The 17,580-nt window shown below is 42.5% G+C and overlaps 1 protein-coding gene across 1 annotated transcript in view; it reads right to left on the reverse strand.

Annotated features, from left to right (window-relative positions):
- LOC146809267 (alpha-tectorin-like) overlaps window positions 1–17,580 on the reverse strand; it is a 59,251-nt gene that overhangs the window by 26,318 nt on the left and 15,353 nt on the right. Inside the window, exons 4-7 of the mRNA XM_085616085.1 lie at window positions 16,424–16,465; window positions 14,878–14,919; window positions 11,161–11,220; window positions 274–404 (exon numbers count right to left, since the gene is read on the reverse strand). Coding sequence (XP_085472211.1) covers window positions 274–404; window positions 11,161–11,220; window positions 14,878–14,919; window positions 16,424–16,465 — 275 coding nt within the window. The remainder of the gene's footprint in view (window positions 1–273; window positions 405–11,160; window positions 11,221–14,877; window positions 14,920–16,423; window positions 16,466–17,580) is intronic.

Consider the following 17,580-nt stretch of genomic DNA (forward strand, 5'->3'; position numbering starts at 1 on the left):
ACATGACAACACTTCACACAGCCCTCATAGGAAACTGAAAAAGTAAGCTAGCATCAGCTGAAGAGAAGGCAACGTCTGTTTAATATTACTATAGATATTAGCATTATATGAATATTAATGTTAAACCATTTTATTAACCTTAAAATTATGACTAGCAGCGCAACGATTAGTGTTTTTTGCTATTTCTACACAGAGGAACGGTCCTGCATACTTTGCACCTTCTCGCCTACAGGCAACACAGAGGCTGAAGCTAAAGTGAGAGGAGATACTTACGAAGAGGCTATTGTAATTTTTGTTGAAGAAGGTGAACGGAACAGAGAGTTTAACTTCTGCTGAGAAGCCGTCGTCTTCTTTTGGCGTGGTATAGTCCTTTTCAGCTGGACCATAGGGATACAGGATGCTTTCTAGACCACAGAAAAAGATGTTTTGTTGAAAGTGAAGATATTCTCTATTTAGCACAGCCTTCCCATTGCCTCTTGTTGTGTAGTGCTCACATGTGAGTAGTCAGTGTAATTCTTGTGCTCTACAGTTATTCCCTACTCTCAATGGCCTAGTCCTTGAGATGGCTGAGACTAGATTCACTGACATGTACACTGTCAAACGCTTTATAAATACAGGTGTGAATAGATTACCAAGCTCCTGATGGTAGGTTTAGGAGTAATGTGATCCCTCTTGTAACTGTACATTGGTCTAAACTTTACACCATATCTTCATGAGATGTAGTAGAAAAGACGTGTATAAAACATGCAGAATAGAGCAACAAATGTGCATTTCAACCAATACTGGGGCTTATCAACAAAGACTTTATCTCTGCTTTTTTGGCCTTAAAAGCCAAAAAAGCAGAGATAAAACTAGCGCCCCATCAACAACAGGGTGCTAACACGCAAATTTGCATGTTAGGACCCTTTTACTCTACGCTTCCCCTTGCATCTCTAATGAGATGCAAAGGGGGCGTTCCAGAGTAAAATAATAGGAGAAATGTCGCTAAGCAACATTTCTCCTATTATCAAGGACATCGCTAACCCTGTTAGAGATAAAAAAAAAAAGCAGACCTAACCGCGGTTAACGCTCCTTTTTTACGTCTGGTATTTTTCTGACTTAGCCATGATATCCTATGTAAGGTGGATATCATGGCTAAGTATGTCTATCCCTATGAGCAAGCTATCGCCAAACCTTGTGGGATTATCGCTGTATTTCCAGCGATAATCTCCCAATTGGCAGCTTGCGCTCTGAATTTTATCGCTTTGGAGATAAGCGTTGCTAATAGCACGCTATCTCTGCGATAAAATTCAGAGTTGGCCGGCGATAATTATCCTCACGCTAAGAGCCCTGAGCGATAATTATCGCTGGCCCTTGCTGATATGCCCCCTAGTTTCCTAGCAAAGTTTCAATTGAAAACTTGTCCACATAAAAGTGAATTCCAGAAATGACCTAACTTTAACATTTACTGTTCGGCAGATGTGAACTTAGCTCTTTTATGTGGTTAATATTTTTTTAGGCACAGTAATACAGGGTTAAATTTGGCAAGGCAAGTCCAAAGTGTCAATAGGAAAAGAGGCCTATTGTTCATACGAATGCATTGCCTGCAGTTGCTGCCGTGTAGCCAAGTATCTCATGAGGCAGCTAAAATGATTTCCACAACAAAAAAGACACTTGTGCCCAATAAAATATTTGTAACTTGATTGGTCTGACAAGCTTTTTATAATTCTCTGCCATTTTCTCGAAGATGGAGAAGTTTAAAAGATGCATCAGTGGTTAATTGCATCAGTCAGAATCATGTTCCTTTGTTTATTATCAAATGCTATCATGGGTTGGGCATTAACAATGGTTTGCTTAATTTGTGTAAAAGCGGAATTGCACTCATCACTTCATACATACTTTTTTTTAGACGTTTCTGTACCCCCCCCCCCCACTTTTACTTGAAAAGTAGGGACAACCTTGATTCAACTAGCCCTTAACAGGATTTGAGTAGATCTTCGTCCAAAGGAGCAGGTTCACAAACGTGATCTTTGCTTCTATTCCCTTGCTAGGCACACAGTCATCCAGAGAGACAATGCCCCTTGCTGTACTGTACACAAATTTCAACTCAGCATCAAAATTGACTATGACCTCTACTCTTACCCTCATCGGCAAAAATATTGATTTTGGATTCCTCCAACTCAACTTGACCAAAAGTGTGTAACTCTTTTTCCACAATCAAAGTAAAAAGTGACCCAGAATGCGTCATAACCCTCACTTCACGCCCAATAATCAAAATATCACAAAATGGTGGTCTTGTTTTGTTCAGCCCACCCAGTTTCCACTTCAACTACGGCGAAATTACGTCTAATGGAGCATTCATTATCAGCACATAGATGTCACACTCTTTGGGGCAGATTTACAAGCCCCTTGCGCCACTTTTGCGTCACTTTTCCCATGTTGAAAGTGACGCAAAAGTGGCGCAAGGGGCTTGTAAATCGGCCCCTTTGTCTTTATTCTCTTCAATCAACTTGACAGTGTGGTAATTGCCAGCCTTTCCACTGTTAATGACTTCACATTCATAGACAAAATTGCCCTTCCTCCCACATTGACATACACTTGACCCTGCCCGGGACATTGCTTGTCATCTCCTAAGTGTGCCATGCTCCCACAACGGAGGCACATTTTTTCCCTACTGTCATGTGCACCCTTTGTTAAAGTACTTTAATAGCAGTTTTGCTCTTTGAGGGTAGTTGATTTCCAAGTGTTTTTTGTAACGCTTTTTATATACATTCTTCACTTCGTTGTCAGCACCATTTACAAACAATGCTGACATTTCTCTCATATAAGAATCACATTCATTGTTCAGTTCCTTTCTCCAAACGTACAGCTGGTTCAAGGCCTGTACCCTCTGTACATAGCAGCTCCCACCCTGTCATTGCAAACTGCTTTGCTTCATTGAAGCGAGAGCAGGGAAACCTGGGGTGACCAATCCAACCCCCTCTAGCGTGCTATGTAAATCTAGCGGGGAGGGACTTCCCGCCCCCGGACGGTGTTTGTCCCGGACCCCCATTGGGTACTGCTTTGCCTTTCCCAGCCCAGGTTACTATGTTGTGGGGCATTACCAGTGTACTTTCAATTCGTTTTTGTTGTGCTCACCTATTTGGTGGTCTTGTTATAATGCCTCTATATCTCCTGGAGCCCCTGCCCTTGGCTGCTGAATGCTCCTCGGGGCATGAAACCATGCTCTTTGGGGCAGCATTCACAGTGGCATTCTTTGGGGCTTACAGGATCAGCGAGTTGGTAGCCCCATCAGTCGGTGACCCAGGGATAGCATGCATTAACAAGGGGGACATGGAGATAGGTGAAGGGCACATGGATATCCTGCTGTGATGGTCTAAAACAGACCAGGCAGGCAGAGGGAAGAGGACTACAATAATCTGCATCAGGGACAAAGCCTGCTGCCCAGTGTGCTTACTGCAGGAATACTTGGGACATGGGGATTTCGGCCACGGGCCTCTTTTCAGGCTTTCAATTCATAGCAGTGATGAGAAAAGCTCTGGAGGTAATGGGGCTCCCCATTAGAGAGTTTGGGCCCCACTCCTTCAGAATTGGAGCAGCCACCTCAGCTGCAGGGCTGGGGTTGGATAACGAGAAAATTAAGGGGATAGGACGCTGGGCATTCAGCGCTTTTAAGCATTACATACGCCCAACGACGTACTGAGCCCGGTCTCCAACCCTCCCCCACTTGTCTAGGTCTGTCCGAACCACGGAAGAAGGTATGGATCCTGGGCACTCCTACATGAGACGGTATCAGAGATAGGTGGCAGAGAGATGCAAAAGCGGCAGGATATGGCTGCGGGACACTGAAGTAGCTTGGTTGGGTCGGTTATGAAATGGGATCAACTGCTCCCCGCGGTGCGTGAGGCAATGGGGCAAGGTGGCAGACCGGATGCAGTGGTGGTCCTTCTAGGAGGCAATGACCTGGCAGCCTTGGGGAGGAGGGTCCTCATAGAAAATATGCACAAAAGCCTCACAGCCCTGGCTCAAATGCTACACCCACCCGAGGTATTTTTCAGAAATAATAGTGCAGAAGGCATGGCGTGGGGCATGGACTTGGGTGTGGTGGAAAAATCCAGACGGAAGCCTAATATCACCATGGCGAAGGTTTGTAGGGCGAACGGGTAGGGTTTCGTTAGACACATTTCATAAACTTGAGGTCACCGGGCTATCACTTGGAGGATAGGGTACACCTTACTGGGGTAGGTTTGGACATGTTCCTACTGAATATTGTAGGGGTGCTGGAAAAGCCGGGTTTCAAGTAAGAGTAAAGGGAGGCCGGGCAGGGGGAGCTCCCTCCGATTGGAAAACCGTAGGTAGCGTGGCGGAAGGAACACAAGAAAGGAAGAAAAAGAGAAAACATTTAATAAAAGGTAGATGGAAGGCTCACACAGTGTCCTTGGAATGCCTCATGGCAGGGGTACTGAGGGAGCCTAGGGCGGTGTACCGCCATAGAAATAGATGTGATGCACCCCCAGGTCCCTTGGAATGCCTCACGGCAGGGGTACCGAGTGAAACGAAATGCACGGACTCAGCCTAAGGAAGGATAGAGTAGATGCTCAAGCAAGATCCTTGGGATGGCACATGGCAGGGACCCCTGGGAGCAGGGAGCGCCCATGAAACGATCCAGGGCTAGCGGGACAGTACTTGTAGCTTGGTCAGGTCCTGATGGACACCCTTCAAGTTGGTAGCAAGTTGAAGCCTAGACCCGTGAATCAGAGGCCCAGGAAATTGAGGAGGCTGAGTCTGCACAGCGACCAAAATGATTGCAAAGACAATGAAATCCGTTAACATGGACATGCAATTGGTTTGACCATGATTTTGCAAATATATAATCATGTTATGCTGAATAAACTGCGACCTTTTAAGGCACCAAGCACGTTGTCAGTGGTGTGATTTGAGGGTTGATATGGACACAGTTTTTGTAGCAGGGGAAGGGGGCGGTACAACTCGCCTCCTGGAAGGGGTTATGTCAGGTCCTATGTGCTGCCAGATAGTTTACAGCCCAGGGTTAAGTAAATCAGTACTAGGGCACAGGGGGGGGGGCAGCCTCCTATTGCCAGCTACAGGCATAGACAGGTCCGGTTTTGACCTGGGCACATGCCCGGGCGAGTCCTGCTCTGCTGGACTCCACTGGCACTTTCAAAGCACGTTGCTTAGGTCCGGCCCCTCCTTCTCGCATGGAAGGCTGGGGGACAAAGTCCCACCCCAGCGAGGGCTGCGGAAGTCTGTACAGGTAAGATGCGGGCAGGGATACCACTTTCACTATCAACAAGTCACAGGATATGGCATGAAGTTGTCACAGCCTTGATGTGAGCTTCGACTAAGCTCTCATACTACCTAAATAGAAGTACTAAAAAAGTAGGAGTGACTTTAGCATATAATTTGTAGCTGGCCCTGAGCACCAAGTCAGCAATGATAAAAAAAATCAGCAGGTATTGTAAGTAGCAACTAAATATCAACATGCTTAAAAAATTAAGGATCTCTCTATCTAGTGCAAAAATCTGATAATTTACTGGGTAGTACATGGATCATATTATAGTGCTGACTGGCAGTGGCATTGGCCACCAGATTGGGACATCTGCATGCAGAATAACACTGCTGACAAAAATGGGATATTTGAATCTCAGTGCTGTGTTCAGCTAAGGATAGATCTTTAGGAAGTTGAACTTGTGGTGCCCGATTCAAAAACAGTGTTTTGTAGTACATAAAGTAGCATTACTAACTACAAAGTAATATTTAAAAAACTACCTTCATCTCTCCTATATTTTCTGTGAGGAAATCTCTGCACATGTGCGCAGTATATGTACAAGGGACTAGGGGGCATAGAAATGAATGGGAACTATCTACTACTAAATGGAGGATATTTAGTGAGGGATAAGGAAGGGTTTAGGGTGTGGATGGAGGAATGTAAGAAGGTGCAAGCTATTGTAAATCCCCACCCACGAACGAGTAAAGTCATTGGTATTCACAAACTACACCTCTAAAGATTACTACTGCCTTAATGGTGAGAAAACATGAATGGAAAGTAGTAAATTTGCTACAAATCGTGAATTTACTTAAAAGTCTAACTTACATTTGTGAATAAGAACCCTTGAATGTAATTTATTGCTGACAAAGAGAAAGAAAACAATAGTGAGCACAGCACTACACAAGGCAAGCCACTGGTCCTCCCATAGAAAATCATAGAGGAAGAGATTTAAAATGAAACCTCATTGAAAATATTGTTAAATTAAAATATTTAAAATAGTAGTTACAAATATAAGTAACTGTAAATTAAATTTTACAACAAATATATGGAAATAGTACATATTTATTTTTTGAATGATAAACAATTTTAAAATCCTATTCCAAATTAAAAAAATAATGTAACAATAAATTTTATTTAAAAATAAATTTTATTTTCATTAATTCTATATACCAGTTTAATAACTTTTAACGTACATTATTTTTTTTCTTTATGTGGGAATTTATTTTTCATTTTAAACTTCAAAATAACAACTTGAACATTAATGTATTTCCAGAAATTAAAGTTTTCATTCAAAAACTATTTAATAGAACTTTGACTCCACGTCTAATGTAAATATATAAAATGAATTTTCAATTAATAGTTAGCATAAAATATTTTTAATGCTTATTTTCATATTAAATAATTTGTTTTTCAATTTTTCTTATAATTTGCGATAAGGTAACTCCATAGTTGTGGTTGAGATTCCAGCACTGTAAACTATAGGGAAAAATGATTATGTTTATTTACCCTGAAAATAAATATTACAAATATTTTCATGTTAAATACTAATGCAAATTCATTTTACATATTTATAATGTAAAAATGTTACTGCTTTATGAACTTAATTTTCATTTGAAAGCTTAATTTATGAAAATATATTGAATTAAATTAAAATCAGTTTTCTGAAAATTAAAGAAATGTATTTCCACCTAAAGGAAAGCATGGTTTGATGTGCATTCATAATTGATAAAATAATGTATACAATTAATAAGAAGTCATTTTTCTTCTTTTTACATAACATTTGCCACACCATATTTTTTATTCAAAATGGATTATTCATTTATTATTAAATAATAAATACATACTATCTAATGTTTTGCATTAATTTATATTGATGTATAAGTTTAACAATTTTTTATTTAATTTAACATTATTATCAATGGTTTTTTAGGTCTCGCAAAGGGCAGCGCATGCGCTGCCTCTCCGAGGCATCAAGTAATTAGTATGTTGGCTGAAACTCCGCCCACTGCCAGGTATTTCTGTTGCTGCTTGCCATTAGTTTAACGTTGGCATAGCTGTTGTCATCTGGCTTTTTAGTGGCTGTTGATGTGAGACTGACTTCCGTTTAGTCCGGAAGCAGCAGCACCTAACTACTGTTTCGGTCCGCTTGTATGTTTAATGTGTTGCTGTGGAGAACTCTTTTATACGATTGTTGCAGCGACGCGTTCAGACCCCTCCCGCCTCCTCCACAGAGCATGCCGAAGCGCCTTTATTTATTTCATATCAGCGGCGCTTTCAGACCCCTCCCGCCTCCTCCACACAGCATGCCGAAGCGCCTTTATTTATTTTATATCAGCTGCGCTTTTGACCCCTCCCGCAGCCTCCACACAGCATGCCAAAGCGCCTTTATTTATTTCATATCAGCGGCGTTTTCAGACCCCTCCCGCCTCCTCCACACAGCATGCCAAAGCGCCTTTATTTATTTCATACCAACTGTGCTTTCAGACCCCTCCCGCCTCCCCATACAGCATGCCGAAGCGCCTTTATTTATTTCATACCAACTGTGCTTTCAGACCCCTCCTGGCTCCTCCACACAGCACGCCGAAGCGCCTTTATTTATTTCATATCAGCGGCGCTTTTGACCCCTCCCGCAGCCTCCACACAGCATGCCGAAGCGCCTTTATTTATTTCATATCAGCGGCGTTTTCAGACCCCTCCCGCCTCCTCCACACAGCATGCCAAAGCGCCTTTATGTATTTCATACCAACTACGCTTTCAGACCCCTCCCGCCTCCCCATACAGCATGCCGAAGCAGCCTTTATTTATTTCATACCAGCGGCGCTTTCAGACCCCTCCCACCTCCCCATACAGCGTGCCGAAGCGCCTTTATTTATTTCCTATCAGCGGTGCTTTTCAGACCTAGGTGAAGCGCCTTTACTGTTGCAGCAGACCATTCACAAAACTTTCGGCCACCCTCCTCTCTGTGTCAGCTCCACGTCATTCACCAGACAAACATTAAAAACATGGCAGAGCGGCGAAAGACAGAAGAAACGGAGCCAGGTAAACAGAGGCCGTTCCTTTCCTCATGCATGTTCACGGGTGGTTGTTTACTGAACACTGCACTTTAAAAACTTACAGGGGGTGTTTGTCTAAAACCTCTTGGAGGCGGAGCCACACTACGAGAGGCTTTGTGCCCAGCGTGTTGCACTTTGTACTGCTGGCGCCTCTGGTGTCGCCATGCACTTCAGGATTTCATCTCACGCTTTTGGCTCACCGCTGCCACTATCAGAGTTCTTTAAAAAAAATCATATATTTTGACCCTTCGCCATCCTATATATTTTTGAGAATTCACTTTCTAAGCTACCTATTTAATACATCCCATTCCTTGTTCCCCTGTCACCTTGTAATAAGTGCTAAATTGCAGTACAAACATTTTTTTGTTTGAAATCTCTCTAGTTATGCAGATTGTTACTTTCTTACATGTAATCAAGAAGCACCTGAGCTTCCTTGTACAGCTGGAGCAACAAAAAGTATATATTTTTAAAATTATTTCACCGCATACTGATGTATTTAGCTTTTGCCATTTCCAATATAGCGCCTTAAGTGAGTCGCTCCTTCACACTTTCTAAGCTACCCGCTACATTCCATCATTATATTATGAAACATGAGCTCCCTATTTTAGGTTGGAAGCGTTTTTCATTGCTCAGTTTTTAAGCTGCATTCTTTTCCTTCCCGTTCGGACTGGTTTGACCTACTAAGTCGGTGATTAAGTATCCCCTCATGCTGACTTGTGGATCCCGGCTGTGACACAAGTCCACCTTCACCAGCCTCCCTTGGATGACTTCAAAACGTAAGTTATTGTATATTGTTTTCAGGACATTTTTTTTTACACAGTCTGTAATGTGTCCTCCTTTGGGCTGTCTTTTTGTCAGCGTTTTGGGACATTGAGACTGCACCAGTAAAATTAAACGTGCACTAGAAATCTTTCTAAGCATCGTGGCACTTCTTTATAGCTTTTGCCTGCGCCACACATCTTCATGGCGTTTAGAAGATAAGTGTGCCAATTACGGTTTCGGAACCCGTTTCTTTTTCCCAAAATACCTCGCTCTCTAAAAAATCCATTTTCCCTTCTTTCTTTTTGAATTATCTTGCTATAGCACATACAACAAATAATTTTTCACTAAGGTGAGTTTTTCCACACCAGCAAAAGGCGGTGGTATAATGTAGCATGTGTTCTACTGAAAATAGGCAGGCAGGGCCACCAATAATTACAAATACGTAAGACACCACATAAATCCAATCCACACCACAGAATTCCACATCAAGCCACAAAATTCAACAGCACACCACATAATTAAACTACAGTACATACCACTCCACAACCCAACCATATCACATAATTATACTTCGTGACACAATCCCACTCCGCATAATTCCAGTACACTCACAAGTCACAACCACATTATTACTATCCACATAATTCCACTGCACACTATGACACACAATTTTCACACAAATACACTGCATACCACACAATTCACCCTAAATTCCACAACTAACAATTCCAATTCAACACACATAATTCCACTACAATCCACATACATCCAATCCACTCCAAACCAAAACACATACATAAAAGCCATTGCCATTTACAATGCCAATAGCTCTAACTCTAACTCTAGCAAATGCGAGACCTATTGCATTGTAAATGCTTGTTATTTTAAGTCTCTACCTCCATTTGCTGCAGTACCAGTGGCCACGTCACTTCTGATTTTGCACAGTTAATTAGCACAAAATTCAGTCTTGTGTCATTTGTAGAAGAGAGGTGTCGGACTGGCATGGTGTGCAATATTGAGCAATTTTGACTAATGTGTGGGCATTCAATTGTGGGGAAAATTTAGATTTCACATGGACACTTAAGAGCAGCAACTTCATAGTTTTCACAAGTGCCACAAAGAAAGAATATTACAACTTGCATTGGCAACAATAATGCCTAGGGACCTGACTTGGTGGACGGGTTACTCTGTCACAGATGAAACAGATATGTGGTCTGCCCTTTTACAAGTGTATTATATGCTGTGCCACTTGTGTTTAGGCAGACAGTGCATCAACCATGCTTAAGACAGAGTTACCCTCTGCCAAACCATAAATCAGGCCCTTTGTCTCTATCTCCTCGCTTAAGGGTGGCTTATCTTTTTTCCTGCATTTACACATTCGCACTGTGTGTGCTTAATTGTCTAAAGGCCTGGTTACGAGTTTGGCCGTCCTCCAGTAGGACCGCCACCGCTGCCCCCACAGGAGGACTGCCAAGCCTGTGGTGCAACCTGCCTACCGGATTCCCAGTTGGATCCAAGATGGGTGGGCATTTCGGCAGCTGTCTCATGGCAGTGGCATGCTATGGCTGAGGATTACAGCTAGCAGTCATGCTGCTGCTGTGGGACTGCTGCCACATTGGGTGCACTGTGTAGAATGTACCATGTGGTGCATGCCACACAGTGCATGCAGGCGCATGGACTTGTTGGGGGGGCACATCTTTTGCCCCCTGCACCACCCCCATGGGCAGATTTGCCCGGGGCCCTGTTGGGAGGCCCTTTCCCTACCTATCCACCAAGCATTTCATAGTGGGCTCATAGCCATGAAATGCTTGATAGAAAGGCAGGTCGTAATTCGATTGGTCTCCAATCTGCACCGCCACTATTGGGTGACTCTGGACCTGGAAGTGGCGGTGGTACTGTGGCGGTCCTACCGCCACACTTGTAATAGAAGGCGCGGACACACAGGGATGGCGGTAAATGGACTGTCACCGAGAGTATGGCAGTCCCAGGAGCACAGTACCCTTAATTAGCTCATATAAGAATAAAGATGCACACATACCTCTGTACATATAAACAAATATAATCTGTAGATTATACCTCCTGGTCCTCCTCCTGCCGTGCTCCCTCCTTCTCCTGTTATCCCTCCAGTTCCCCAACCTAAAAGACACAAAGAAAAGTTAAATGTGGAAAATCGGCAATGAGGCTGCTCTTCCTCTTCCTACTTTTCATATTCTAGCTGGTTCTCAAACATTGATTTATTGTATTTCATAAAGTCCATGATTTTAGTGCTATTTAATCATGAATAATGTGTTCTGACAAACGGTTACTCACAAGTGTTTTTGACATTATTTAGCATTATGGTATACTGCTCAAAGCAAACAGTGGTGGGAACTGTAATGTACATGTCAGAATTGAATTCAGTGCATTCCCATTTTTGATTCTAATAGAATCACCTAAGGTGAGAATGGGGTGTTTAAAAGAATCATTCGTAGAATGTTGAAGTTTTATTGTGGTTGGGCTGTGATATACTCATGTGAAAATTTCCATAGACTGCACGGGGGCATATTTACAAGGCCCTATCGCCACCACAATGTAATTTTCAGTGACGCTGTGATGGCGATAGGGGCTCTCCTTATTTACAAGGCAGCGTTAAGCCACTTACCGTGGCTTAACGCTGCCTTGTAAATAAGGCACCCTTTCACGGTGTATGTGGTGTGAAAGGGGAGGGCAATGGGTGTCACGGTGAGCGTTCCATCGCAATACCCATTGATAGTGACACTGCCCCCTGTTTACAAGGGCAGTGTGAATAGAAGGCAGCACAAAAATTAAGACCAGGGAAAACCTAGTCTTGAACAGGCGAAACGAAGGGAAATGCTTAATTTCTGCTCATTTTTGCTGTTTCCATGTGTGCTGCCTTGTGCGGCACACATAGAAACAGAAATTTGCCTATGATTGTTTATGTGCAGAAAGGTTCCCCTTCCTGCACGTAAACAATCATTTAAAAAAATGCTGTTTTGCAACCTCTATGTATGCTGCATTAAACAGCACACATAAAAGTTGCAAAACAGCATTAATAGATTGTTTATGTGCCAGAAGTGGGACCTTCCTGCACATAAACAATCTTCCCCCCAACACAGGCACCCTTGCACTATGGTGCAAGGTTGCCTGCATTGGCGCTAGGCTGCTAAAGTTAGCATCAGCTCAGAAGGAAACAAAGGGCTGCGCCCTATTCAAATAAATATCGTTCAGCCTTGCATTTGTAAAGTGATGAAGTGTGTTGTTAGCCTTTTTGGCTAAACGGCACACTTGGCCACTTTATTGTAAAGATGCCCCATGGCGTGTTAAGCTTGTGTTGACCTTGCATCACTAAGAGGCAGCAGACAATGAAAAGTAGCTGAATGATAGGTAAGCCTTGAAGAACTGCACAGATTAGGGATGTTTTCTTGCGTTTTTCTCCTTTCATTCTTTGTGCATAGATTTTAGGGGCAAGCCAACCCATTTCAAGATGGGCCCACATTCATGACTTCCCTCAGAATACCATAGTGCGACTAAAATGCTTTATCAAAACTACAATGCAATTAGATTGATCTATTGAGTTATCAGTGTGTAAATGCGCACATTTACCCAGAGGTGTCCTGGTGTAAAACCAAACCAATGTCTCAGGATAAATTAACAGGTATAAGGGCCTCATTATGATTAAGGAGGCACGTTATCCATAGAGGGATACCACCATGCCCGATACAGAGTTTTACTGTGTAGCAGACTTCACCTGATAAAGCCACAATCTTTTGCCTAGCTTCTACCACCTGCTAAATGTATTTAGAAAATGTCAGTTTAAATCAAGAGCATGCAATTAAAAGCCGAGTTTACTATGTCTAGCATGTTATGTGCCATTCTGGGCCGAAAAACACTATGGGGGCCATTAGTATAGCGGGCAGTTCGCCAACGGCCGTATGCATTGCCGATCCGCCCGCTAAAAATCACTGTCCGCATTCAAATTTCCCCCCACCACATTACCATGGCGGGGGGACCCCGGCGGACGGGAAGACCGTCTGCTGGTTTTCTGCCAGTAGGCAATCCGCCCGATTGCCTACCGGGCAGAAAAGCATTTCGTATGGTGGCGGTGCCATCCATATTACAATGCAGGCGAGGACCTGCCTTCGTTGCTGCCACGGAAAGGCAGGCAGCTTTTGACATTGGGGGCCCATTGCGGGCCCCCAGGGATTCTGAGGGGTGGGGGGGTGCACATGGGGGGTACCTATGGTACCCCCCTGCAGTTCCATGCACAACATGGCAGGCACTGCCCGGTGCCTGCCATGTTGTGCATGGAAGTGCACAACATGCCTTCTAGGCATTGCGGCAGGTGGTGCGGAGAGCACCGCCCGCCGCAATGTCAGGAATGCATGATGTGCCCGCCAGTGTGGCGGGCGCATCCTAATTTCACCTACGGGAACCCTGCACCAATTGCGGGCGGTCCCATTCCACGACACCGCCATCCTAATGACCCTCTATTTCTGGGAACTGGGAGGAAGATACAAGCCTTAATTGGTAACTCTGGCCGAATATTTTCCACTCTATATTAGGGCCTTAAAGGAAAAGGTCTTTAGATGTTTTCAGTAAGTTAGGTGGTCAGAAATAGTGCAATGTGCTGTAGGAATTGCATGCCAGAGTGAGGCATATGTATAAGAATAGGAGCAGCCGCCCAAATGGCAGCTGCTAGTGGGATCAGCAACACCATAGAGAGAGGGAAGGAGTATTAACTTGAAAATGAGAATGAAGGCAAAAAGGCCATTATTATTGACGGATCAATGAACCAGGCAAATGACTTTGAAGCCAAGGCTGTTCTACAAGAAGGCAGTAGAGACTCAGCAGTTAAGGAACAAGAGAACTATGTTTGTTTACAAGGCGCCAAAAAAGACACCTGGGCTGTGCACTGTGGTGACAGGAGTTGATGATAGGCCTAATGCAAGAGGCCACCAGGTCGAAGGCCAGATGGACCTGGAGTCTCCCATGACCACTGCCATGATGTTGTCCAAATGCCAGTGGCGTCTCACCCATCAACCATGCCAATACATACATACTACTAGAACTTCTGCCACACTGTATATCAGATAAAAGCGTTGAAAGTAAGCCCGGCCAAAATTTCATTCACACCAGTGTAATCCTGCATACCTTCAGGAATTTCATGTTACGATCATTATGTGCAATGCCTGCGGTTATGTCTCTATGACACATTGTGTAAACAAGGGTTAGTTTAGGTAAAATAGTATTGCAAAAGCCTGGGTACAATGCACCCAAATTGAATCCAAGTAGCTGTTGTCATGGTCCTCGTTATGTTTTAGCACAACATGCATTCTTGCATCCATTTAGAACATGAGGTGTCAGACATGCATGGTGGTCAAAAAGGAATAATTACATGGAAATTTTTCAGAGGCTTAGTACCAGCAACTTTTTACATTGCACAAGGTCCACAAAGGAAGAATATTCCTTTTGACATTGGTAACAATGATGACTTTGGGACTAATTCAGAGTTTGGCAGACAGGTTACACTATCTCAAACGTGATAGATATTGAGCTATGCCGTAAGGTGTACGGGATATCCATCATGTTTGAGACAGAGTAACCCTCCATCAAACTCTAAATCTGGCCTTTTGTTTCTACCTCTTAACTTAATGATGGCTTATCTTGTTCTTGAATGAATAACGATCACACTGTGTGATCTTATTTGTCTAAACCAATGCAGTTGAACTCATATCTAAATACATACATACAGCTAAACCCTTATATTCTTAAAATGTACTTCTTCGTTTATACCTCCTGTTCCTCCTCCAGTTACGCTTCCTCCTGATGTCCAACCTAAGAGACACAAGGCAAAGTTAAGTTTAGAACATCTGCGTCAAAGCATCTCCACATGTCCTTTAGAACCAGCAGATTGAGTGAGAACTAAAAGGTTTGACAGGTTTTCTGATGTAATATTCTGTCACCCTTTTAGTTTTCAATTTCTAGTTCAAATTAATTTTGGGGCACTTCTGCAGGCATTGCATCTCATGTAAACCATCCGCATGGTCACTAGCGTATGGGAACACCTACTAGTTCAGTGCATCCAAACTCTTCCCCACTAAGGGGTGGTGTTATAAGGTGAGGTGAAAGAGTAAGACACAACATTCTTTCAATACCCACAAATTGAGTCTTCCGTATTTCTTTTATCATATCACAAACCTTGGCTAATTTTAGTAAGTGAACTGTTTTTGTGGTATTTAATCATGAATGATAGTTTCGGACAAACTTTTATAAGAAAAAGTTACATAGACAGTAGATATCCTGGAAATGAGACATTTTCTGTCCATTAATAGTTTAAAGGGACAACTCTGTGGATATCCAAAGTGCAATCATGGGAGAACATTATCCCAGTAATGTTCTTTTAGGCCCCTGCAGCAGGGACAAGAGAATTGAAAGAGATGTGCACAGTGTTTGGGTGTAAAGAATCCTTTGGTGGAGTACATTTTTGTCTTGCAGACAAAATGTTCAATGAGAATCAAAAATAACCTTAATTATGTATACAAAAACATTAAATATTTGGCAATCGAAGAACCTCACATATATCTACCATATTACAAAACAAAGATAATGCTGAATTACAGCATGGAAACAACTGTCAAGCTACTGTGGAGTCTGAAAAGGCCAAAATTATCCACAAATAATGAAAAGGGCACCAAAGCGCTATTTCTCCGTGTTACTGTAACAAGGTTTAGTTTGGGTAAAATACTATTGCAGAAGCATGAGAACTCTACACAGAAGATGAATCCAAGTAGCTGTTGTTGTGGCCCTCACTATGTTTTAGCACAAAATGCATCCTTGAATTCATTTTGAAGGTGAGATTTTTTTTAACAAAGTATGCATCCTTGAATCCATTTTGATGGTGAGGTGTCAGACTTGAAAGATATGCAAAAATTAGTAATAACCTGGACGTTTTTCAGAAGCTTTAGACCAGCAACGTTATACATTGTGTAATGTCCACTAAGGAAGAATATTCCTTTTGACATTGGTAACAATGATGACTTTGGGACTAATTCAGAGTTTGGCAGACAGGTTACACTGTCACAAACGTGATAGATATTGAGCTATGCCGTAAGGTGTACGGGATATCCATCATGTTTGAGACAGAGTAACCCTCCATCAAACTCTAAATCTGGCCTTTTGTTTCTAACTCTTAACATAATGATGGCTTATATTGTTCCTGAATCTTTAACAATCTCACTGTGGGCTCCCATTTGTCTAAACCAATGCAGTTGAACTCATATCTAAATACATACATACAGCTAAACCCTTATATTCTTAAAATGTACTTCTTCGTTTATACCTCCTGATCCTCCTCCAGTTACGCTTCCTCCTGATGTCCAACCTAAGAGACACAAGGAAAAGTTACGTTTGGAACATCTGCGTCAAAGCATCTCCACATGTCCTTTAGAACCAGCAGATTGAGTGAGAACTAAAAGGTTTGACAGGTTTGCTGATGTAATATTTTGTCACCCTTTTAGTTTTCAATTTCTAGTTCAAATTAATTTTGGGGCACTTCTGCAGGCATTGCATCTCATGTAAACCATCCGCATGGTCACTAGCGTATGGGAACACCTCCTAGTTCAGTGCATCCAAACTCTTCCCCACTAAGGAGTGGTGTTATAAGGTGAGGTGAAAGAGTAAGACACAACATTCTTCCAATACCCACAAATTGAGTCTTCCGTATTACTTTTATCATATCACAAACCTTGACTAATTTTAGTAAGTGAACTGTTTTTGTGGTATTTAATCATGAATGATAGTTTCGGACAAACTTTTATAAGAAAAAGTTACATAGACAGTGGATATCCTGGAAATGAGACATTTTCTGTCCATTAATAGATTAAAGGGACAACTCTGTGGATATGCAAAGGGCAATCAAGGGAGCACATTATCCCAGTAATGTTCTTTTAGGCCCCTGCAGCAGGGACAAGAGAATTGAAAGAGATGAGCAGGGTGTTTGGGTGTAAAGAATCTTTGGTGGAGTACATTTTTGTCTTGCAGACAAAATGTTCAATGAGAAGCACAAATAGCCTCAATTATGTATACAAAAACATTAAATATTTGGCAATCGGAGGACCTCACATATATCTGACGGATTCAGAGTGATTTTAATGTTCTATTGCCATATTACAAAATACTGCATGGAAACAACTGTGAGGCTATCGCAGAATCTGAAAATACAGACATTGTCTACAAATAAAGAAAACTGCACCAAAATGCTGTTTCTACATGCCGAAGGAACGTCACTTTTTTTATGTTACCTTGGCACAATGTGCCATGGCATATTTACAAGGCTAAATAAAGCCACTTTACGTGGCTATTCATTGTCTTGTAAATATGTGCCCCTTTCATGCACAACACTGCATGAAAGGGCGTTCCATGGGTGTTGTAGTGGGTGTTCCCATGCAACACTTAAAGAATCTGACAAATTCCCAGATTTACGAGAAATCGTAAAAC

The sequence above is a fragment of the Triturus cristatus genome, chromosome 7 (genome assembly GCF_964204655.1).
Source record: "Triturus cristatus chromosome 7, aTriCri1.1, whole genome shotgun sequence".
Classification (NCBI taxonomy): domain Eukaryota; kingdom Metazoa; phylum Chordata; class Amphibia; order Caudata; family Salamandridae; genus Triturus; species Triturus cristatus.